The 25,822-nt window shown below is 41.1% G+C and overlaps 1 protein-coding gene across 1 annotated transcript in view; it reads left to right on the top strand.

Moving 5' to 3' along the window:
* Positions 1-25,822, top strand: part of LOC106583020 (receptor-type tyrosine-protein phosphatase gamma) — a 286,004-nt gene that overhangs the window by 186,027 nt on the left and 74,155 nt on the right. The window contains exon 4 of the mRNA XM_014166758.2: positions 13,205-13,353. Coding sequence (XP_014022233.1) covers positions 13,205-13,353 — 149 coding nt within the window. The remainder of the gene's footprint in view (positions 1-13,204; positions 13,354-25,822) is intronic.

Raw genomic sequence — 25,822 nt, 5'->3', positions numbered from 1 at the left:
GTAGCCTATTTGGCGGAGTATATATGGTACTGTCATGTCTCTAGTATTCAGCAATATATGCTTGGAGTATAACCGACTGTCTTTCTCTAAAGGAGGGATGAGTTTCTGGATGAGCCTGGAGTGGTTGAGCTAGATATGAACACCATTGAGGCAACAGAAGGCGAAAACAGGCGACACAGACATTTTTGGAGACATTGTCACACTATATGTGTATTGCCAGTATTGTACAGATCGTATTCAGTAAATGTACTTTTTTTGTTATGTTCTATCACTTCTATTTAGCCTGATGAATATGAGCATCTCTAAAGATCCCTGCTGATGGACCTCTTTTAAGACACCTCTGAAGCCTCCACTTTCAAGCAACTAGGAGACTTCCCTGCCTGCCTCCCAGTCCCAACCCCAAAACTGATGCTGCATTTTCTCCATGTACTGTACTAGGCTACATACACAGACTGCTGACAGGAATCAATCAATCAAATGTATTTATGAAGCCCTTTTTATATCAGCAGATGTCACAAAGTGCCATACAGAAACCCAGCCTAAAACCCCAAAGAGCAAGCACTGCTAATGTAGAAGCACAGAACATACACATGGACAGCTTAAGCTCTATGGCTGGCTGGCATACATGTAGTGAAGGAATGGGATGAAATGTGCATTGATCTAAATATCCTTATGCTGTACAGGGCCTACAGTGCCAGACCATTTTCTTAGGTTTAATTTGCTCTGTAAACATGGACTTACTTTGGAGAGTACATTACTTTATTAAAGGCCCACCCTCATCACATGATCACCCCATTCAATTTGCCAAGCAGCTCCTCCTAAATGGCTCTTTACAAAAAGTGACCACACGTCCCAACTTGCAACTAATCATTGGTTTAGAAGACAAAATAAGAGTGACAATGTGATTCTAGCCTATTGAAACACACAGAGCAGACCATCCCCCTCCCCAAACCCCCTTGCTGCACACCTAAACCCTATTTTTATTTACATTGTGAGGTCATTTGAATGGGATGACGATGTGACGATAGTGGGCCTTTAAACAGTTAGTTCAGATTAAATCTATAGAGGTCTTTACACAGCTAGATCCATTGATACACCTATGCTGCTTCGTCTTACCCAGACCATCTGTGAGCCATAGCTCTATTAAAATATATTGTTGGCCTCTTTACCCTCCTCTAATCCTCCCATCCCTGTGTTCATGGGGCTCTACCTGCCTCTAGGGGTGTGTATTATGTCTGGGCTGGCACACACATCTTTAATTTCTCGTTAGGTGACAAATGACACAAGGTTCTGGATCATAGGTGTTTTTGATCTGGTTAAATTCTGAGTTTCTGTTTTAGCCATTTATCAGTTGACCATTTTTCTTGGAACCTAAGGGTTAACTTGTGTTCGATCATGTTCAGATTGCATCTTAACTCCTTAAAGTTGGAATCAGCTAGTCGTCGGCGACCCTCAGGTCGCACCTCTTCTTTTGTTATTTCATTTTGAACGAAACCCAACACTTACCTCTTTTTCTCACTTCTTATCACTTCTTCTCTTTTCTGGTCGAGTTGATGCAGATCCAAGACTAATGATGATGATACTTGTTCAGTAGAACATTTCTGAATATGTTGTCCCTGCTACCACAACTGTTTATCTGCAACTAGCTAGCAGCTGACTACTCTACTGTTTTACGTTCTACCTCTCTCACGCACGCTCATTTCAGTTGTACAACCTAGTCAGTTGTGCAACTGACTAGGTATCCCCATTTCCCTTTCCTTTCCCTCTCATGCCCAAGTGCTCTCTCTCGCATCTTTGCACTCGCCCACTCACAACCATAGATTGAATATCTAAACAACAGAAGAAGCGTAGAGAAGCCTGGGGTCATGGACGACTTGCTGATTACCAGTTAAAATAATTAATTGAGTTCATTTGTCCAGGGGTACAGTGCCTTGCAAAAGTTTTCATCCCCCTTGGCGTTTTTCCTATTTTGTTGCATTACAACCTGTAATTTAAATTTATTTTTATTTGGATTTCATGTAATGGACATACACAAAATAGTCCAAATTGGTGAAGTGAAATGAAAAAATTACTTGTTTCAAAAAATTCTAAAAAATTAAAAACGGAAAAGTGGTGTGTGCATATGTATTCACCCCCTTTGCTATGAAGCCCCTAAATAAGATCTGGTGCAACCAATTACCTTCAGAAGTCACATAATTAATAAAATAAAGTCCACCTGTGTGCAATCTAAGTGTCACATGATCTGTCACATGATCTCATTATATATTCACCTGTTCTGAAGGCCCCAGAGTCTGCAACACCACCATAGCACACCAACATCAAAACCTCAACCCAACTGTAAACTATGGTGGAGAGAGCATCATGGTTTGGGGCTGCTTTGCCTCCTCAGGGCCTGGACAGCTTGCTGTCATCGACGGAAAAATGAATTCCCAAGTTAATCAAGACATTTTGCAGGAGAATGTAAGGCTATCTGTCCGCCAATTGAAGCTCAACAGAAGTTAGGTGATGCAACAGGACAACAACCCAAAAGGCAGAAGTAAATCAACAACAGAATGGCTTGAACAGAAGAAAATACACCTTCTGGAGTGACCCAGACAGTCCTGACCTCAACCCGACTGAGATGCTGTGGCACGACCTCAAGAGAGTGGTTCACACCAGACATCCCAAGAATATTGTGGAACTGAAAGAGTTTTGTAAAGAGGAATGGTCCAAAATTCCTCCTGACCGTCTGATCCATAACTACAGAAAACATTTGGTTGAGGTTATTGCTGCCAAAGGAGGGTCAGCCAGTTATTAAATCCAAGGGTTCACATACTTTTCCCAACCTGCACTGTGAATGTTTACACGGTGTGTTCAATAAAGACATGAAAAATTATAATTGTGTGTTATTAGTTTAAGAAGACTGTGTTCGTCTATTGTTGTCACTTGGATGAAGATAAGATTTTTTTTTATGACCAATTTATGCAGAAATCCAGGTAATTCTAAAGGGTTCACATGCTTTTTCTTCCCACTGTAGCCTATTATCAGTAAGGCTGAATGTGATATTTCTCTCCACACTCCACTAAAGGTATTTGTCAAATGTGTGGTCAAGGTTTACGATTAATTCAAAGCCAATTCAGAAACAAATTTCTAGTGCAAATTGAACAAACTAGATCATGTACCTATTGAATGTAGTATGTTCATACGTTAATTATTCAAGAAAATATATTTTTGTTAAATATATAGGCTTTTTTTTAACATAATACAAACCTGTGTGTCAGCCATTCTTTCACTGAGGAGAGCAAAAAGCCTCTCCTCATCCTAATTTCTGTCTCTGCTGCCTTCCTCTGCATGTCCATCCTCTTCCCATGGCTCTTCCTCTACCCCTGCCTCTCCCTGTCCATCTTCTGGCTCTGGCTCAACCCCTGCCTCTTGTCCTGCTGGTCTGACTGCCATCAACATTGTCCAACAAAACCTGCGCATACATTGAATCACGTTAGATGTCCTGCTATGTGGGATACTTTCTTACATGCATTGGCTATTGCAAAACAATTTGACAAGGTTGAGTCACGTATACTCCCTCTCCGGCCTCTAGGTCATCAGGCTTCTGATTATCCCGCACACCTGTCCCCATCATCTCGCGCACCTGCGCCTCATGACACTCACCTGGACTCCATCACCTCCTTGATTATCTTCCCAATATCTGTCACTCCCCTTGGTTCTTTCTTCAGGTGTTATTGGCTCTGTTTTCATGTGGGTGCGTTGTTTGTGTTTCGTGGTCATTGTTTCTTTTATTTATTAAAACCTCACTCACTGAACTTGCTTCCCGACTCTCAGCTCACTCGTTACAGGTTGAAACTATTGCAACTAGCTACAGCTGCAATAGTGTCAAACTAGCTGTGGTTTATCAAACGTCAGCAAGGCTAGCAAGGGAACCGACAGAACACATCACAGAAAGTTGACAAATTGAAAGTACAACGTTGTGATATGGTTTAACATAAGTTGCGATATGGTTTAACGTTATATTTCACCTCATCACCCGACATTCTGTGTCTCCAGTGGTTAGCTAGTGAACTGTTGCTGTAGCCGTATGAAATGGCTGGCTAGCTATGTCTATGTAAACAAATCCACACGTGACTCTAGGCTTGTTGAGAAAGGGGGTGGGGGAGGGAAGGAGGAGAATTGTTTTAAAATAGCCTGTTGTAATTTGCCAAGCTTCCACAACATGGGAGAAAAATAGGCATATCTCCTTTAAAATCACACTTTATATATACATTTGGGTAGTTTAAAAACATGTAGAGCAGTCCAATACAATATTTGTGGTAGGAGTGGATTTGAGCGTTTAGGTGATGTCTCCATATTAGTGAATCTATCACTGGTACAGATGAAAACCTGAAAAAGCTGTTTTTGGACATCTGCATTCAGCTCTTATAGCATCTCATGGATGTTCCCTGTCTAAGACAGGTATTTTTCACAATTTCTATCTGTCACAAAGATGGATCGTCCTCTCTTTCTGCCTACAAATGTAGTTGAAATGCTTGTGGGAGCGAGGGCCACAGGTGGCTGGCGTCAGTATTGACAGCAGTCACAACAAGGCCAGATGTCCTATTACAGGGTCTCTCTGCAGACCTGAGGAAACAAATGTCCCAGTGTGATTTCTGTATTGCCAGATATTTGATTTTATGAATCTCTCTGGACACGATGTGTCATGTATGAACTGGTGTTGTCCCTGGTCCATCTCTCCCAAATGGTGAACCTTAATGGACCCCTGTATCTGCTTTTAAAATGGTGGGCACATACGTACATCTTGTATAACATGTAATCCCACTCTCTGTGAATGATCTATTGAGTTCCTCTTAAACTGTTCTATCATATAATGAAGATCTTATAGCCCATGAAGCTTGCCATATTTCTATCAAGGCTAACACTGGTGTTATTTTCTGCTCCCTCTCTAGTAGTCAGTGAGTGAGTGAATGGCCCATACACATTCCTCAATGTAGTGTAGTGAGGGGAGGTGGGGGGGGAAAGCTTGTTGTTTAGATGAAAGAGCATCAGGTTCATCTGATGGGGTACTGTACGTCTTCTCAGCAGTTTATTAGCATCCCTGTCGTCACTCAGTGTTAGAGAGAAGACTCGGAGAAAAAGAGAGAGACTCAACTCATTCAGCATGAGAAATGTCTGTCCCTGATCGCGTGGTGTTTTTCCAAGACTCTGATGGCCACAGCCGTCTCTTCCCAAGGCCACGGTGTGTTAAAAGATGAGTGCCACCCCTGAGCTGTCTGCTCTGCAGGCATGGTGGGGGAGCACCGGTGTAGTACAGGTTAGTACAGCACGTTAGCGTAGCAGTGGCGCAGCCCACCGAGTCAAATAAAGTGCTAACACAAACAACAGCTGCGGAACGAAATAGCGCACAGCTTCTTATCTCTGCTTACTCCATAATGCATGCCTAACAAGACAAATGTCCTCTTGTTGTGCCATGCATTATTTATACAGTACATTCTCCACTATTTATAAATGACAGCTGAGCATCTGTGAAGTAATCACCTGAAGGGGGTGGCTGATGAACAGTGTAGTAAACCAGGAAGGAAGGGGTAAGCATCTCTGAATAATGGATGCTTCAATCAGCTTCTTCTCAAAGTCCTCATACTTCTGTGAAAACTGTAGCCTCGGCTGAACTCTAATCCTTTCACCTTGAAGCAGGAAGTCATTATATGTCTCACGGCCAGAAGAATAGTAACAGGGTTTTTGAGAGGGAGAGGAGGGCGGCTGGAAGGATGAAGGGAGAATACTTTCACAGAATCGTATCAAATAAACCTTTTAAGAAATTCATGAGGACTTGGAGTCTTCAAGTCTTGAAGAAATATTTGCATTGATCAAGGCTTTATATCCATATCAGCCCCCTGTTTTCACACACTGCAGTCCAAGGTCTCGCTGGCTTAGCGTCTAATTCCTGCTCGCCTGTTAGCGTTCCCAAACACTGGCTCCCATCGCTAATGAAACTCCCAGGACCTGCCTTCCCCTCGCATGCTGGATTAGGACGCTGAATCAACAAAAGGCAAAAACAAATGATGAAAATAGAGAGCAAGAAATGTGTTTTTTATCCCTGCCTTGCTCTGAGCGCTAATGTAAACTGCCATGTCATCCCTTCCGCTAGCCTGTTAGCATAAACCGTAACCATAAAATGAGACTAAACGTAGCAGCAATACAGTGGAGTGTATTTAGCTTAGCCACAGTGGTAGTCTCCCTCCACATCACCTTTCTCTGCTTTGAGTCCCATGCAATAGATGCTAAGCAACACCTTAAGCACACTATGCATTGTTAATCCCTCAGCTTTGATTTGACTGCCATTTGTAGTCTCAGTGGTATTATGAGGTATGCCAAGAAGGCCAGGCTCCCACAGGAGGCCTTACTACTTAGTGTAACCTTAGCATCCTGGATGCAGACTGGTAGAATTTCAGTGGGAGTGCCAACAACCTTGTAAAAGCACCAGGCAACACATCTCTTAAAATCTCCAATATCTCCCAGAGGAAACAAACTACACAAGGAGAGGAAATAAACTGTGATAGACCAGCCAATTGTTCAAGGGTCAAAGACTTTGGCAGAGTATCCGACCTGAGAAATGTCAAACTAAGTCAATGTATTTAAAAGGCCTAGTGTATTTAGTTTGACATGTCTCAAGTTTCAGACTTTGCTGAAGATGTTAGGATGACAAACAGGCCACTTGAGTGCTTCTTCGAAATGGGACAGAAATCTCCTGTGAATGGAGGAGTAAAAACGATTCTGAAATTCAATGACAGTAAGACATCGGTTTGACAGTGGGAGCATTTATTTAAGGTCATATTGGTTAATTAAATGTGGGTTTTTTCAGACAAATTTGTGAATCCCAAAAATGTACCCCTCTGTCAATTCCCACTTTATTTCAACAAGAGGATGATTAAATAACAATGGACTTATAGAGACAATTAGAAGTGGCTGAGAAGATACAGTGCCTTCAGAAAGTATTCACATTTTGTTGTGTTACAGCCTGAATTCAAAATGTATTTAAAAAAAAAAATCTCACCCATCTACATACAATACACCATAATGACAATGTGAAAACATGTTTTTATAAATGTTTACAAATGTATTGAAAATTCAATATAGAAATGTCTAATTTACATAACTATTCACACCCCTGAGTCAATACTTTATTGGCAGCGATTACAACTGTGTCTTTTGGGGTAAGTCTCTAAAAACGTTGCACACCTGGATTGCACAATATCAGCACATTATTCTTAAAAAAATTCTTCAAGATCTGTCAAGTTGATTGTTGGTCATTGCTAGACAGCCATTTTCAAGTCTTGATTGTGGCGGCCAGGTCATCTGATGCAGCATTCCATCACGCTCCTTCCTGGTCAAATAGCCCTTACACAGCCTGGAGGTGTGTTGAGTCATTGTCCTGTTGAAAAACAAATGATAGTCCCACTCCACTAAGCGCAAACCAGATGGGATGACATATCGCTGCAGAATGCTGTGGTAACCATGCTGGTTAAGTGTGCCTCTAAATCACTAGCAATGCACCCCCACACCATCACACCTACTAATCCATGCTTCACGGTGGGAACCACACATGCAGAGATCATCCGTTCACCTACTCTGCATCTCACAAAGACACAAAAATCTCAAATTTGGACTCATCAGACCAAAGGAAAGATTTCCACTGGTCTAATGTCCATTGCTTGTGTATCTTGGTCCAAGCAAGTCTCTTCTTCTTATTGGTGTTGTGGTTTCTTTGCAGCAGTTCGATCATGAAGGCCTGATTCACGCAGTCTCCTCTGAATAGTTGATGTTGACATGTGTTTGTTACTTGAACTCTGTGAAGCATTTATTTGGGCTGCAATTTCTGAGCCTGGTAACTAATGAACTTATACTCTGCAGCAGATGTAACTCTGGGTCTTCTTTTCCTGTGGTGGTCCTCATGAGAGCCAGTTTCATCATAGCTCTTGGTGTTTTTTGCGACTGCACTTGAAGAAACTTTCAAAGTTCTTGACATTTTTTGGGATTGACTGACCTTCATGTCTTAAAGTAATGATGGACTGTAATTTTTATTTGCTTATTGTAGATATCTTTGCGGTAATAGGAACTTGGTCTTTTACCAAATAGGGCTATCTTCTGTAAACCACCCCGACCTTTTCACAACACAACTGATTGTCTAAAACGCATAGAGAAGGAAAGAAATTCCACAAGTTAACTTTTAACAAGGCACACTTGTTAATTGAAATGCATTCCAGGTGACTTTCTCATGATGCTGGTTGAGAGAATGCCAAGAGTGTGCAAAGCTGTCATCAAGGCAAAGGGTGGCTACTTTGAAGAATCTCAAATGTAAAGTATATTTTGATTTGTTTAACACTTTTTTGGTTATTACATGATTCCATGTGTTATTTCATAGTTTTGATGACTTAACTATTATTCTACAGTGTAGAAAATAGTAAAAATTAAGAAAAACCATTGAATGAGTAGGTGTGTTCAAACTTTTGACTGATACTGTAAGTCAAAACTGTAACTTGGCCATTCAGGAACATTCAGTGTCGTTTTGGTAAGCAACTCTAGTGTACGTTTGGCCTTGTGTTTTTGGTTATTGTCCTGCTGGAAGGTGAATTTGTCTCCCAGTGTATGTTGGAAAGCAGACAACCAAATTTGTGATACTTTACAGCCTTATTCTAAAATGGATTAAATTCATTTTTTTCCAACTATCTGGATAAATTTGATAGGGTTTATTTAATCTTCCTTCGTTAGATTCTAGCTCATCTTGCTCTGGCTAGCATTAGTTGTTGATCTTGTTGTTGATGTGCATAACTGAGGGAGAGAGAGCCTACCTTTTCATGGTTGTTTGATTAATAGCAATAAGTTCCAAAATGCAAGAGGACTCAAATTAACTGAAATTGTATTTGTCACATTTTCCGAATACAACAACCATGAAATGCTTATTTACAAGCCCTTAAACCAACAATGCAGTTCAAGAAATAGAGGTAAGAAAATACTTTCTAAATAAACTAAGGTATAAAATAAAATAAAAAATAACACAATAAAATAACAATAACGAGGTTATGTACAGGGGGTACCGGTACCGAGTCAATGTGCAAGGGTACAGGTTATTCGAGGTAATTTGTACATAAAGTGACTACAGTATGCATAGATAATAAACAGTGAGTAGCAGCAGTGTAAAACAAAGCGGGGGTTAATTGATTAATTGTTTAGCTGTCTTATGGCTTGGGGTTAGAAGCTGTTAAGGAGTCTTTTGGAACCTAGACTTGGCACTCCGGTACCGCTTGCCTTCCTCTGACACCGCCTAGTATAGAGGTCCTGGATGGCAGGAAGTTTGGCCCCAGTGATGTACTGGGTACCGTACGCACTACCCTCTGTATTACCTCACGGTCAGATGCCGAGCAGTTGCCATACCAAGCAGTGATGCAACCGGTCAGGATGCTCTCGATGGTGCAGCTGTATAACTTTTTGAGGATCTGGGGACCCATGCCAAATCTTTTCAGTCCCCTGAGTGGGAAAAGGTGTTGTCGTGCCCTCTTCACGACTGTCTTGGTATGTTTGGACCATGATAGTTTGTTGGTGATGTGGACACAAAAGAACTTGAAACTCTCGACCCGCTCCACTACAGCCCCGTCGACGTTAATGGGGGACTGTTCGGACCTCCTATTCCTGTAGTCCGCGATCAGCTCCTTTGTCTTGCTCACATTGAGGGAGAGGTTGTTGTCCTGGCACCATACTGCCAGGTCTCTGACCTCCTCCCTATAAGCTGTCTCATTGTTGATGGTAATCAGGCCTAACACTGTTGTGTCAGCAGTAAACTTAATGACGGTGTTGGAGTCGTGTTTGGCCATGCATTTGTGGGTGAACAGGGAGTACAGGAGGAGACTAAGCACACACCCCTGAGGATCAGCGTGGCAAATGTGTTGTTGCCTACCCTTACCACCTGGATGCGGCCCATCAGGAAGACCAGGATCCAGTTGCAGAGGGAGGTGTTTAGTCCTGAGGTCCTTAGCTTAGTGATGAGCATGAAGGGCACTATGGTGTTGAACCCTGAGCTGTAGTCAATTAACAGCATTATCACATAGGTGTTTCTTTTGTCCAGGTGGGAAAGTGTATTGTGGAGTGCGATCGAGATTACGTCATCTGTGGATCTGTTGGGGCGGTATGCGAATTGGAGTGGGTCTAGGATTTCCGGGATGATGGTGTTGATGTGAGCCATGACCAGCTTTTCAAAACACTTCATGGCTACCGACGTGAGTGCTACAGGGCAGTAGTCATTTAGGCAGGTTAACTTCGCTTTCTTGGGCACAGGGACTGTGGTGGTCTGCTTGAAAACATGTAGGTATTACAGACTTGGTTGAAAATGTCAGTGAAGACACTTGCCAGATGGTCCGTGCATGCTCTGAGAACACGTCCTGGTAATCCGTCTAGCCCTGCGTCCTTCTGAATGTTGACCTCTTTAAAGGTCTTGCTCACATCGGCTACAGAGAGCATGATCACACAGTCATCCAGAACAGCTGGTGCTCTCATGCATGCTTTAATGTTGCTTGCCTCGAAGCAAGCATAAAAGGCATTTAGCTCGTCTGGTAAGCTTGAGTCACTGGGCAGCTCGCGGCTGGGTTTCCCTTTGTAGTCCGTAATAGTTTGCAAGCTCTCCCATGGTATTGACATATTTGCAGATATCCATTCAGGTGTATTTTGTGAATTTTGGTGAATGCGTTCTCATGATCTAATGTCATGCTGGTGCAACTGCATGACATTAAAGTGAATGATGGCAGGCCTGTGTGGCAAATTACTTGTTTGTATTAACCTCTATGGGCTAGGTGGGACGCAAGCGTCCCACCCGTGGTGCACTCCATCAACAGCAGGTGCATTTCAAGAGCGGCAAATTTGAATCCAAATAAATGTCAAAATTCAAATTTTTCAAACATACAACTATTTTACACCCTTTGAAAGATAAACATCTCCTTAATCTAACCACGTTTTACGATTTCAAAAAGGTTTTACGGCGAAAGCATAAATTTAGAGTATGTTAGGACAGTACATTTACAAGAGTTGTGTGTAATGTTTTGTCAATTCAAAGACAGGGTCACCAAAACCATAAAACCAGCTAAAATGATGCACTAACCTTTTACAATCTCCATCAGATGACACTCCTAGGACATTATGTTAGACAATGCATGCATTTTTAGTTCTATCAAGTTCATATTTATATCCAAAAACAGCGTTTTACTATGGCATTGATGTTGAGGAAATCGTTTCCCTCCAATAACCGGCAGTCAAGTCAGCACCACAAATTAAATAATTAAAATTAGAAAACATTGGTAAAATATTATATTGTCATTTAAAGAATTATAGATTTACATCTCTTGAACGCAATCAACTTGCCAGATTTAAAAATAACCTTACTGGGAAATCACACTTTGCAATAATCTGAGCACTGCGCCCAGAAAAATACGCGTTGCGATACAGACTAGACGTCATGTTGGGGAGATCTAAAATCGAAAATACTATGTAAATAATCCATTACCTTTGATTCTCTTCATCAGATGTCACTTCCAGGTATCACAGGTCCATAACGAATGTAGTTTTGTTCAAAAAAGCTCATCATTTATGTCCAAAAATCTCCGTCTTGTTAGCACATGATCTAAGCCAGCCGGACTTCTCGTCATGAACGAGGGGAAACAATATATTTACGTTCGTTCAAACATGTCAAACGTTGTATAGCATAAATCATTAGGGCCTTTTTTAACCAGAACATGAATAATATTCAAGGTGGACGAATGCATTCTCTTTTATAACGTATTGGAACGAGGGTACCCAACATGAACTCGCGCGCCAGGTGTCTAATGGGCCATCATCGTTCCATGGCTCTTGTTCGGTCAGATCTCCCTCCAGAAGACTCAAAACACTTTGTAAAGGCTGGTGACATCTAGTGGAAGCAATAGGAAGTGCCAAAATATTCCTCAGCCCCTGTGTTTTTCAATGGCATAGGTTTAAAGGTAATACAACACATCAGGTATCCACTTCCTGTCAGAAAATGTCTCAGGGTTTTGCCTGCCAAATGAGTTCTGTTATACTCACAGACACCATTCAAACAGTTTTAGAAACTTTAGAGTGTTTTCTATCCATATATAATAAGTATATGCATATTCTAGTTACTGGGTAGGATTAGTAACCAGATTAAATCGGGTACATTTTTTTATCCAGCCGTGCAAATACTGCCCCCTAGCCCTAACAGGTTTTAAGGCCTACTCTAGCTCTGATTGGCTATGGTGCTCCGGTCTGTGTAGACTCTGGTCCTGGACGAGACAGATGTTTTTATTAGATTTTATTTACTGCAGTGTCTATTAAATGTCCGAACGCACGGACGTTTCCCACTCTATATTGCTATAGAATGCTCACAAATGCCTTGGTATACGTAATTCCCAAACATTCTAAGAATTTATGAAAACGTGAAAGTGACCATATCTATGTGCTCGCTTGTCATATTATTCTTGGGGGTGTATATGAACAGATTTTAATTAGATTTAATGTTGCTAAAATGCTGTCAGTTCTTTAAGGCGAGGCATCACACCTTAATTGGGTCTTTTTTCCTCCTGATTCATATCACATTGACCTTTTACCAGTTGAATATAGACACCAATATAAGGCCTTTTTGTATTACAACTTTTCTGAAATATTGTATAAAAATATGCAATGAGGCAATAAGAGCGTCTGCTAAATGACTAAAATGTAAAATGTAAATATGTGCATATTTGCATATACTGCAATTCTATTTTTCTAGTCACTGGATGAAGTCAGCCTAAATATTTTGGTTTCATTTTGTTAAGACACTCCAGGACCAGACTTTTTCCATATTTCTATCTGTAAAATACTAAACTGCATTTTTAGCTCATATTTCCAACGAAAATGTTATCTAGAAGAAACATTAAAGAACATATCAACAATTTCCTCTATACAGTATCTAAGAATAACCACACAAAATGTGGTGAATGCAAAAGCTCAGAAAAAGTAGTTGGTGTGAATCTGACTGGTGTTTGTTCTGTCTTGTTTATACAATTTGCAATAATTCATGATAAGTTTAGCTAATTCGTAAGTACTTTTTTGTTATGTTCCTTCAGTGTGTGAACATTATGAAGTGTGATAATATGGTGACTCTCTCTCTCTCTCTCTCTCTCTCTCTCTCTCTCTCTCTCAGTGGCCATCATGCTGAAGGATGACTACTTTGTGCGTGGTGCAGGCCTCCCAGGGCGTTTTAAGGCTGAGAAGGTGGAGTTCCACTGGGGCCAGAGCAATGGATCAGATGGCTCTGAACACAGCATCAATGGCAGGAGGTTCCCAGTGGAGGTGAGAGGGAGGGGTCTGCCCCCACATCTGGGTAGGGGAGGTTGGTTGGGGAAGTGGGTGGGGGGGTCTCTGGGGTCGTCTGGGGAGATAGAGGGGATTATACGACGTGGTAAACAAAATGGATAGGAAATATGGGAGAAAGGAGAGGGAATGGGAACATCAGGATGAATATAGTGGAGGCGAGGATTCTACAAAACCCCAGTGTATGAATGAGGACCAGTGGGGGTAGGAGACAGCCTCCTGTCAAGATGGGGTAGAGTAGAGGGTGGTTCCCATATTGATCTGACAGGACATAATGTGGAGCAGCTTAGAGACAGCTTTAAGATCCAGTAAAAAATTGCAAGTGATCCCTCAACCCGACGGCCAAGTGAGTTGTGTCCCTTGGATGGCAAAATGTCACTCTTTCTTCTGTTTGGTTTCATCGGAACCTCAGCAGCCTCTGCTGTCCTTAGCCAACAGATGAATATCATTTGACATTTGGTGGATTTGGCTGGTATTGGCAGTTTGAAATTATTTAAATTTTATGTTGTCATTTTTTAAATGTTTTATTCGTCCAATAAAGTTGATGCACTGTGTAAAAGGCCTAGAAATTCAGAGAAAGCCTTGGAAATTCATGCTGCATCTTATTGCATTTACATTTTCATGTTCCACGCATTGCAAAACTGATCGATGAAAAGCCAAAGTCCCTCTTCTGTTATACTGATGGGTTCTTGAATGATTCAATATGTATGATTTGCGGTGTAGTCCACTCTGTTGATGTCCATCCTGATGCAGAATAGAATGTCCTAGCCCAATAGGCGTGTGACTCAGTTCTGTGAGAATTACTGTGGTGAATGCAAATGAGTGCTTCCAACTCCCCCTGCTCATGTCCTTATCTGTAGAAGAGAGAGAGAGAGAGAGAGAGAGAGAGAGAGAGAGAGAGAGAGAGAGAGAGAGAGAGAGAGAATACAGAGCTGTTGAAGGAAAAAGAACGTACTTTGGAAAAAGTGCATAATTAACACACGGTTAAGGAGAGCGATTGTGTCTAAGAGGTAATTAAAGATGTCAGTGGCAGGGCAGAGTCTGGGTATGTGCATGCTTCGTCCATCCGTGCATGCCTGTGTGTGTTCCTGTGTGTAATTGTGTGTGCGTGGGCACCCCGTTGCCGTCATGCTTTGCTGTGCTAGTCATTATATGTTTCCAGCTAATGGTACATTACCTTTGTATGTCACAGGTGCTGTGCTGACCTGTATTACAGGAGAGTGCTCTGCTTTCCTTTTGGCAGGAAAACAGCAGTGATAATATACATTTTCATGACAGTCAGTGTTGGTTTTGTTGAATTGTTTTGAAGGCAGAAGATTAAAAGTGACAGTTTTTTTCTCTCTAGACACTACAATGGATATTAATTCACAGGTAGACAGTGGCTTGGTAGCCAAATGTGTACTCAACACACCGGGTCTCTCAATCATATGTTGATGTAGCAAAAGATTTCTTCATGACTGGAAATTGCCAATGACAAGGTTTAGTCTGGGAAATACCCTACACCCTAGGTGGTTTTGCAGAGACATTACTTTAAAATGTGGGTCTCGTTAAATTGGTTAGTGCTAAATCTCTGCTTCTCCCTCTTGAGCTGACCTGAATTCAGTCGCTCTGGTTTTCCCCACTGTGGTCGTACAGCCTGGGATCAAGTATAGCGTTTGATGGACAAAAGCTCAAGCTTTTTTTACTTAAAAAAAAAAAATTATCATAGTAATGTGCCCTTATATACTTAGCCCATTTTAAATGATCATAGTAATGTTCCCTTGTATACTTAGCCCATTTTAAATGATCATAGTAATGTGCCCTTATATACTTAGCCCATTTTAAATGATCATAGTAATGTGCCCTTATATACTTAGCCCATTTTAAATTATCCATTTTGATCCTCATTATGTACAACCCAGTATTTTCTTCAATGTCACTGGCCATTTAGAACATTACAGTAATACTGAGAGAGAGAGAGAGAGAGAGAGAGAGAGAGAGAGAGAGAGAGAGAGAGAGAGAACCCTTAGACAAGGCCCTCAATTGCAAGGGGAAAGACACTCCACCTGCAACAGAGAAAAACAACCCCATTGACATTGACTAATGATAAATAGTAGTACTTGTAGCTGATTATACGCATCTGTGGTGAGCTGCTTTCTTCCACTTCCGCTTCTTATCCCTTCTCTTTTTTCCCTATGTGAAGCCAACAGCTCAGTGCGTGCATGTGTGCGTGCGTGTGTGTTTGGGCACTTTCTAGTCTTGGCTTTTGTTATTGGTCCTTTAAGTAGCACTCTATCCAATGGAATGAGAGATAAGCTGGGCATAAAAGGCATGTAAGCTCTGGCCTCTTAAGGAAGGTTAATCAAAGACTGGAGAAAAATAGCAAAACAGCATTGTTACATGTTTGTGAGGTCATTTTTGTTGTTCCACTCTCAGATAGTATAATATGTGTCAAGGAGAGAAAGAGAGAGGGCACAGTTATAAAGAATGAAAGTAAAAGAACAAAAGAAAGAAAAGCCCTCTCGGTGCCTTAATGAACAGTAGTGCTAGTATGGTTAGTGCTAACAGAAAGACAGATTGCAGCCTGTACTGTAACTATGGCCTGATGTCCTTGGTGACTGTCACTAGAAGGCCCTGGTCTGAGGCTGAGCCCACTCCTATGAATACTCATGAGGCCACTGCTGTCAACACAGAGGAGATTTGCTGCAAAATGCTGCTCTCATTTCGTAAAGTCCTCTTGATAAATAATTTATGATTTACAAGCCTTGCCATTTAGTAATTGTTCTCTAATAAGCTCCTTCAATGGCGTGATTAAGTGGGGGCCTGCTCCCTTCCTACCTGCTGTTTTAACTGTGAAACACTGGTTAACATGCAAAACACAACCAGGCAGGAATGAAGCACAGCTTTCCATCTACCGTACCATTCAAAAGTTTGGACACACCTACTCATTCGAGGGTTTTTCTGTTTTTCTACTATTTTCTTCATTGTAGAATAATAGTGAAGACATCAAAACTATGAAATAACACATATGGAAACATGTAGTAACCAAAAAAGTGTTAAACAAATCAAAGTATATTTTATATTTGAGATTCTTAAAAGTAGCCACCCTTTGCCTTGATGACAGCTTTGCACACTCTTGGTATTCTCTCAACCAGCTTCATGAGGAAGTCACCTGGAATGCATTTCAATTAACAGGTGGGCCTTGTTAACCTCTCTGGCTTGCGTCCCACCCTAATCAACAGCCAGTGAAATCGCGTCACGCTAAATGCAAAACCTCATAAATGCTATAACTTCAATTTCTCAAACATATGACTATTTTACACCGTTTTATAGATACACCTCTCTTGAATCGAACCACGTTGTCCGATTTCAAAAAGGCTTTACAGCAAAAGCAAAACATTAGATTATGTCAGCAGAGTACCCAGCCAGAAATAATCACACAGCCATTTTCAAAGCAACTAGCATGCATCACAAATACCCAAAACACAGCTAAATGCAGCACTAACCTTTGACAACCTTCATCAGATGACACTCCTAGGACATCATGTTACACAACACATGCATTTTTTGTTCGATAAAGTTCATAGTTATATATAAAAACAGTATTTTACATCGGCGCATGACGTTCAGAAAATCTTTTGCCTCAAATGCTTCCGGTTTATTAGCGCTACAATTTACAAAATTACTATTCGAAAACATTGTTAAAATGTAATATTGTCATTCAAAGACTTATAGATTATCATGTCTTGAATGCCATCTCTTTGCCAGATTTAAAAATAACTTTACTGGGAAATCACACTTTGCAATAAACGACGTGGTATGCCCAGAAAAATAGTCTAGGCTATACATGTTTTGAGCCATCTTGGAACGATCAACCATCAAAAATACTATTGTAAATAATCCCTTACCTTTGATTATCTTTATCAGAAGGCACTTCTAGGAATCCCAGGTCCATAACAAATGTAGTTTTGTTCAAAAAAGTTAATAATTTATGTCCCAATAGCGTTAGCGCGCTCCGAAGGCTAGTGAAAATGTACTGTCTGCGTCTGACTTGTCGTCAGGAATGAGCAAAAAAAATATATTTAAGTTCGTTCAAACATGTTAAACGTTGTATAACATAAATCTTTAGGGGCTTTTTCAACCAGGGCTTCAATAATATTCCATTGGGATGGTTGCATTGTCTTTCAAATGTTTCGAAAAGGGAGAGTACCCATGGGCGCCGACGTCACAATGGTAATGGCCCATTTCCTGTGACAAAGGTAAACATCCTCTCTTTCAGTCAATTTTGATGGTGGGAGGCTCAAAACACTTTGTAAAGACCGGGGACATCTAGTGGAAGCTTTAGGAAGTGCTAAATGAATCGCAAGCCACTGTGTGTTTCAATGGCAAATGTTTGAAGTGATATCCACACATCAGATTTCAGTTTCCTGTCAGGATTTGTCTCAGGGTTTTGACTGCCATATGAGTTCTGTTATACTCACAGACACCATTCAAACAGTTTTAGAAACTTTAGGGTGTTTTCTATCCAAAGCCAATAATTATATGCATATTCTAGTTACTGGGCAGGAGTAGTAACCAGATTAAATCGGGTACTGGTTTTTATCCAGCCGTGCAAATGCTGCCCCCTAGCCCTAACAGGTTAACCTGTTAGGGCTAGGGGGCAGCATTTGCACATCTGGATAAAAAAATGTACCCGATTTAATCTGGTTACTACTCCTGCCCAGTAACTAGAATATGCATATAATTATTGGTGTCTGTGAGTATAAAAGAACTCATTTGGCAGGCAAAACCCTTAGACATTTTCTGACAGGAAGTGGATACCTGATGTGTTGTATTGACTTTAAACCTATCCCATTGAAAAACACAGGGGCTGAGGAATATTTTGGCACTTCCTATTGCTTCCACTAGATGTCACCAGCCTTTACAAAGTGTTTTGAGTCTTCTGGAGGGAGATCTGACCGAACAAGAGCCATGGAACGATGATGTCCCATTAGACACCTGGCGCGCGAGTTCATGTTGGGTACCCTCGTTCCAATACGTTATAAAAGAGTATGCATTCGTCCACCTTGAATATTATTCATGTTCTGGTTAAAAAGGCCCTAATGATTTATGCTATACAACGTTTGACATGTTTGAACGAACGGAAATATATTTTTTCCCCTCGTTCATGACGAGAAGTCCGGCTGGCTTAGATCATGTGCTAACAAGACAGAGATTTTTGGACATAAATGATGAGCTTTTTTGAACAAAACTACATTCGTTATGGACCTGTGATACCTGGAAGTGACATCTGATGAAGAGAATCAAAGGTAATGGATTATTTACATAGTATTTTCGATTTTAGATCTCCCCAACATGACGTCTAGTCTGTATCGCAACGCGTATTTTTCTGGGCGCAGTGCTCAGATTATTGCAAAGTGTGATTTCCCAGTAAGGTTATTTTTAAATCTGGCAAGTTGATTGCGTTCAAGAGATGTAAATCTATAATTCTTTAAATGACAATATAATATTTTACCAATGTTTTCTAATTTTAATTATTTAATTTGTGACGCTGACTTGACTGCCGGTTATTGGAGGGAAACGATTTCCTCAACATCAATGCCATAGTAAAACGCTGTTTTTGGATATAAATATGAACTTGATAGAACAAAAAATGCATGCATTGTCTAACATAATGTCCTAGGAGTGTCATCTGATGGAGATTGTAAAAGGTTAGTGCATCATTTTAGCTGGTTTTATGGTTTTGGTGACCCTGTCTTTGACTTGACAAAACATTACACACAACTCTTGTAAATGTACTGTCCTAACATACTCTAAATTTATGCTTTCGCCGTAAAACCTTTTTGAAATCGTAAAACGTGGTTAAATTAAGGAGATGTTTATCTTTCAAAGGGTGAAAAATTTGAATTTTGACATTTATTTGGATTCAAATTTGCCGCTCTTGAAATGCACCTGCTGTTGATGGAGTGCACCACGGGTGGCACGCTAGCGTCCCACCTAGCCCATAGAGGTTAAAAGATATTTTATGGAATTTCTTTCCTTCTTAATGCGTTTGAGCCAATCAGTTGTGTTGTGACAAGGTATTGTATTGTATTTATTATGGATCCCCATTAGCTGCTGCCAAGGCAGCAACTACTCTTCATGGGGTCAGCAAAATTAAGGCAGGTTATACAATTTTAAAAACATTACAATTCATTCACAGATTTCACAACACACTGTGTTCCCTCAGACCCCTACTCCAACACTACCACATATATACAGTACAAAATCCTTGTGAACGTGTGTGTATAGTGTGTATGTTATTGTGTGTGTGTATGCAAGTGTCTGTGCCTATGTTTGTGTTGCTTCACAGTCCCCACTGTTCCATAAGGTGTTTTTTTATCTGTTTTTTAAATCAAATTTTACTGCTTGTGTGAGTTACTTGATGTGGAATAGAGTTCCCTGTAGTCATGGCTTTATGTAGTACTGTGCTTCTTCCATAGTCTGTTAGAGACCTCTTATGGCATGTCTTGTGGGGTGTGCATGGGTTTCCAAGCTGTGCGCCAGTAGTTCAAACAGACAGCTCGGTGCATTCAACATCTCAATACCTCTCATAAACACAAGTAGTGATGAAGTCAATCTCTCTTCCATTTTGAGCCAGGAGAGATTGACATGCGTATTATTAATATTAGCTCTCTGTGTACATCCAAGGGCCAGCCGTGCTGCCCTGTTCTTAACCACTTGCAAATTTCCTAAGTCCTTTTTTGTGGCATCTGACCACACGACTGAAAAGTAGTCCAGGTGCGACAAAACTAGGGCCTGTAGGACCTGCCTTGTTGACAGTGCTGTCAAGAAGGTAGAGCAGCGCTTTGTCATGGACATACTTCTCCCCAACTTAGCTACTGTTGTATCAATATGTTTGGCCACGACAGTTCACAATCCAGGGTAACTCTAAGCAGTTTAGTCATCTCAACTTGCTCAATTTCCACATTATTTATTGCAATAATTAGTTGAGGATTGGGTTTAGTGAGTATTTTGTTCCAAATACAATGCTTTTAGGTTTAGAAATATTTAGGGCTAACTTATTCCTTGTCACCCACTCTGAAACTAACTGCAGCTCTTTGTTGAGTGTTGCAGTCATTTCAGTCGCTGTAGTAGCTGACGTGTATATTGTTGAGTCATCCGCATACATAGACACTCTGGCTTTCCTCAAAGTCAGTGGCATGTCGTTAGTAAAGATTGAAAAAATTAAGGGGCCTACTAGACAGCTCCCTTGGGGAATTCCTGTTTCTAACTGGATTATGTTGGAGAGGCTTCCATTAAAGTACACCCTCTGTGTTCTGTTAGATAAGTAACTCTTTATCCACATTATAGCAGGGAATGTAAAGCCATAACACATACGTTTTGCCAGCAGCAGACTATGATCGATAATGTCAAAAGCCGCACTCAAGTCTGACATGACAGCCCCCACAATCTTTTTATAATCAATTTCTCTCAACCAATCATCAGTCATTTGTGTAAGTGCTGTGCTTGTTGAATGTCCTTCTCTATAAGCATGCTGAAAGTTTTTTGTCAATTTGTTTACTGTAAAATAGCATTGTACTGGTCAAACACTATTCTTTTCCAAAAGTTTACTAATGGTTGGTTACAGTCGGCGATTTGAGCCAGTAAAGGGGAATTTACTATTCGTAGGTAGCGGAATGACTTTTGCTTCCCAAGAAGGAGAGGTAGGGGTGGTATACAGAAGATAGCCCTATTTGGTAAAATACCAATTCCATATTACGGGAAGAACAGCTCAAATAAGCAAAGAGAAACGAAAGTCCATCATTACTTTAAGACATGAAGGTCAGTCAATCCGGAAACTTTGAAAGTTTCTTCAAGTGCAGTCGCAAAAACCATCAAGAGCTATGATGAAACTGGCTCTCATGAGGACCGCCACAGGAAAGGAAGACCCAGAGTTACCTCTGCTGCAGAGGATAAGTTCATTAGAGTTACCAGCCTCAGAAATTGCAGCCCAAATAAATGCTTCACAGAGTTCAAGGAACAGACACATCTCAACATCAACTGTTCAGAGAAGACTGCGTGAATCAGGCCTTCATGGTCTAATTGCTGCAAAGAAACCACTACTAAAGGACACCAATAAGAAGAAGAGACTTGCTTGTGCCAAAAAACATGAGGAATGGACATTAGACCCTTGGAAATCTGTCCTTTGATCTGATGAGTCCAAATTTGAGATTTTTGTGTCTTTGTGAGACGCAGAGTAGGTGAACGGAGGATCTCCACATGTGTGGTTCCCACCGTAAATCATGGAGGAGGAGGTGTGATGGTGTGGGGGTGCTTTGCTGGTGACAGTCTGTGATTTATTTAGAATTTAAGGCACACTTAACCAGCATGACTACCACAGCATTCGGCAGCGATATGCCATTCTATCTGTTTTACGCTTAGTGGGACTATCACTAGTTTTTCAACAGGACAATGACCCAACACACCTCCATACTGTGTAAGGGCTATTTGACCAAGAAGGAGAGTGATGGAATGCTGCATCAAATGACTTATCCTCCCCAATCACCCGACCTCAACCCAATTGAGATGATTTGGACCGCAGAGTGAAGGAAAAGCTGCCAACAAGTGCTCAGCATATCTGGGAACTCCTTCAAGACTGTTGGTAAAGCATTCCAGGTGAAGCTGGTTGAGAGAGTGTACAAAGCTGTCATCAAGGCAAAGGGTGGCTACTTTGAAAAATCTGTTTAACAATTTTTTGGTTAGTACATGATTCCATATGTGTTATTTCATAGTTTTGATGTCTTCGCTATTTTTCTACAATGTAATTTTTTTTTCAAATAAAGAAAAACCCTTGAATAAGTAGGTGTGTCCAAACTTTTGACTGGCACTGTATATCCATCAACTACTGTGTCTTACCTGCTCCTATCTGATGAAACTATCACATCCCTACCCTCAGTCTCTGAATGGATTCCGTAAATATTTGGCTTCATAAATAAATTATGCATAGAGTTAGAGGCCTTCAGGGTTCAAATATTTGGACCTGTTCCAAAATGGACCAGGGGCTATCCCATCTGGACCCGATATGCATACATTTATTATTAAAATATAGAGACCTGTGGACAATTAGACCCGTTACGTATAGACCTGGTCAGATCCAGACCCATTCAAGTGAGAGAGCAGAACAAAATTACATTTTTAATCTAGGAGCTGATAAAGCGCAAATGAGAGGAGGTAGAGCGAGGTGATGCTCTAGCAGGGGCAATGCTGTGTGTTTAGGCTGCTGTGAGTGTGAGCGAGTGACACGGAACAGGGAGGAGGGAGGGAGAGACTAGAGACAGCAACCAACCAAGCCGACTCGTACTATAGTAGACTATAGCTGCCATAGCTAGGTTATTTATCATACAATATGATTACGTAGTACCTGTCTTGACTGCATCAAACCGGGAGTAAATAGTTAAGCTTGCTAGGCTAATAGAGGCTGAATGCACTTTCTCGTCCTACACAGTTACAAAACAATAACTATTCCATTCAGAATATGAAGTAGCAGCCTACCTGTTGGCTCTTGATCATTGTAGCCTATCCTTCTTTAACTGATTAGATGGCTCCTAACTTTTGCCCCTCACAGAGTTTCTATGATTGTAGCCTATTGTCTCTTTGATGACTTATGATTGGCCAACAATAAAAACAAGCTACACGTGCCACTTTTGTGAAAAGAGCAACAGTATAAATGATACAATTTCTCAATTTCTCTTTCTACTGCAACAGTCGCATTCAAAACTAGGTTTAACACAATGTCAGAATGACCTCACATTAAGTTATTACAGTATCTTTCATTGCAGGGACAGCTCTCTGTTCAGAGAGGAAGTCCTCCAACTGTAATATCACACATCTGCTCCCGTGTTGTAAGGTGGTTAGAGTGAGTGTTCCAGCTCTATCTCTCCATGCCCTGTTGGCACCCTGGAGCAAGTGATTTCACTGCTATCTCAGTCTCACTGAGGTGCTAAGCTTTCCATTCTATCAAGCCTAACCTGGCCTAGCCTCTTCCTCCTTTTTCCACCCTCTTCCTCCTTGCTCGCCCTCCTCCCAGGCTGGTCATGATAAACAAGAGGAAGGAGGGACGAGGGGATGAGTCTGTGGGCCCCAGATCCAGCTGTGATGGCACACGCACACACACACACACACACACACACACACACACACACACACACACACACACACACACACACACACACACACACACACACACACACACACACACACACACACACACACACACACACATACACTCTGATACACACACACTATGGTGCTGAAAGTATCAAAGATATGAGATTTTATTTCCGTCTAATCTTTTTGCAGTGGGGGAAACAGAAAGTGCTATCCTGGCCTAAATTACCTTGGGCCCGATTCCGACCTGAGTTAAGCACGCATAAATGAAACTTATTTCACCTTGAACTTAAGCATGAGCATAGTGTGCTATTGACCTGCTATTTGTTTTGGGTGGAGATTGAATAAATGAAGGTGTGGTGGAGGTGTGTCTACAGATACGTCGGTTTCTGACCTTGAATTGATTCCATAATAATTCCACCACATTTATGTGCGAGGAAACCATGAATAAGTGGAAAAATCTATTTCTTTCAATTGATCCCTAATATTTTGAACTCGTTCTGTCGATATATTTTATTAAGTCTGTTGACAAAATTCGAACTAAAAGGTAAACCGTATTTAAAGGGATGGCTTAAGATAAATGTACTAAAAACCCTATTGAATGAACACTCCACAAGAAACTCTGTTGGCCAGCAACTGGGAGGGTTTTCAGTAGTTGAATTACATTTATTCAGCAAGTGCAAGTGAACCACACCTGCAAAGCCCGTTATACACCTTCATAAGGTAAGTCTGAATACCAACTATTTAGAAGTATGTAGGAAAGGCGTGCATAAGAAAGGCGTAATTTCCTATGTCGGAATCGGGCCCCTGGTGAATAGTGATAACCCTGTGTATTCTCTCATGTACTCTATCTGTATGTTTGGTAGTGGTGTGTAGGGTACATTTGTGTCTAGTTGTGTTGATATTTGCGCAAAAACAATCACTGGGCCGTTCTCTTTTATTTCCAATGTTTTCATCTTTTTATTTGTCTGTAACTTTGACTTGAGAAGTTGTTTGTGGGTTTCATATTTGTACCTGGTCCATTTCCCTGTCACTGTGGGCCTCTGGTTTATGCTGTGTTATCACAGTTCTGTGAAATTGCTCTTATTCCCCTCTCCTCTTATCCAACGCTGTTTGCTTGAAGCTCACCAGCACTGTAAGACAATGGAACACTACAAATCTAGATCTTGCTACGGTAATGCTAACATGTAGGGATAGATATTGATCGGTACGCTGGTTCTATTTTCAGTGCCAGTGGATACTCTGAGCACATTTAGTGTAACCTTGCCAGAATGCCCACGCTTCAGTTATGCTAGAACCCTTCCACGTCTTGGCAACACAGAAACCTATGATACTGTGCATGGCTATATAATTACTAAGATTTGTTTGTGGGTTTAGGTGTGCGCGTGTGTGGGCAAACAATCAAAGAAATAGCGTGCAGTCTATGCCAGGCTTCAGAAGTTGCAATCTGCTGTCTGTGTAATGTACAGTCAGAGGAAATGAGTGGCATGGCAATAAAAAAACATGTCAGGGAGAGGAAGCTGAACAAGATGTCCAAAGAGGAAATGAAGAACAATGGCTTTATTGTTGAGAGAGTGAGAGAAAGAGTGGAGGATAGACCAGTCGGCTTAGAGCTACGGTTTTAGTGGACTGAGAGGAGGTTTTATAGCAGTGAGATAAATAGTGAAGCACTTGAGTGACGAGTAGGGTACTGGAGTCCCAGACTCACCATGTTCAGATTCTCAGTATCTCTGTGCAAATTCGAGAACGGACATTGACTATATCCAAACGTCTTGCACAGTGATATCAAAGTCAAAATATTATCATTTTCAACAATTAGTATTATTTTGGTTGGATTCAGAGAGAGGGAATAGCCTAAGTGGTATTCTTATTTACCGTCATGCTGGGCCTCTCTCTATCACTTTTCGTATCCCTCTCCTCTATTTCTCTTCTCCTTCTTTCTCTCTCTCTCTCCCTTTCACCCACTATTTCTAAAAATCTATCTCTCCTCTCTTTCTCTCTCTCCCTCTCTCTCCCTTTCACCCACTATTTCTATATATCTATCTCTCATTTTACATTTACATTTTAGTCATTTAGCAGACGCTCTTATCCAGAGCGACTTACAGTAGTGAATGCATACATTTCTTTTTTTTTTTTTTTGTGCTGGCCCCCCGTGGGAATCGAACCCACAACCCTGGCGTTGCACACACCATGCTCTACCAACTGAGCTACAGGGAAGGCTCTCCTCTCTCTTTCTCTCTCTCCCTCTCTCTCGCTCCCTTTCTTGGCAGCTACATTCCATTAAACCTTCAAAGATAACTGATGACTGCCATGCTGAGGT

This window comes from Salmo salar, chromosome ssa22, assembly GCF_905237065.1.
Source record: "Salmo salar chromosome ssa22, Ssal_v3.1, whole genome shotgun sequence".
Lineage (NCBI taxonomy): Eukaryota > Metazoa > Chordata > Actinopteri > Salmoniformes > Salmonidae > Salmo > Salmo salar.
Note: the sequence above shows the minus strand (reverse complement) of the source record. Positions and strands in the feature narration are given on the sequence as shown.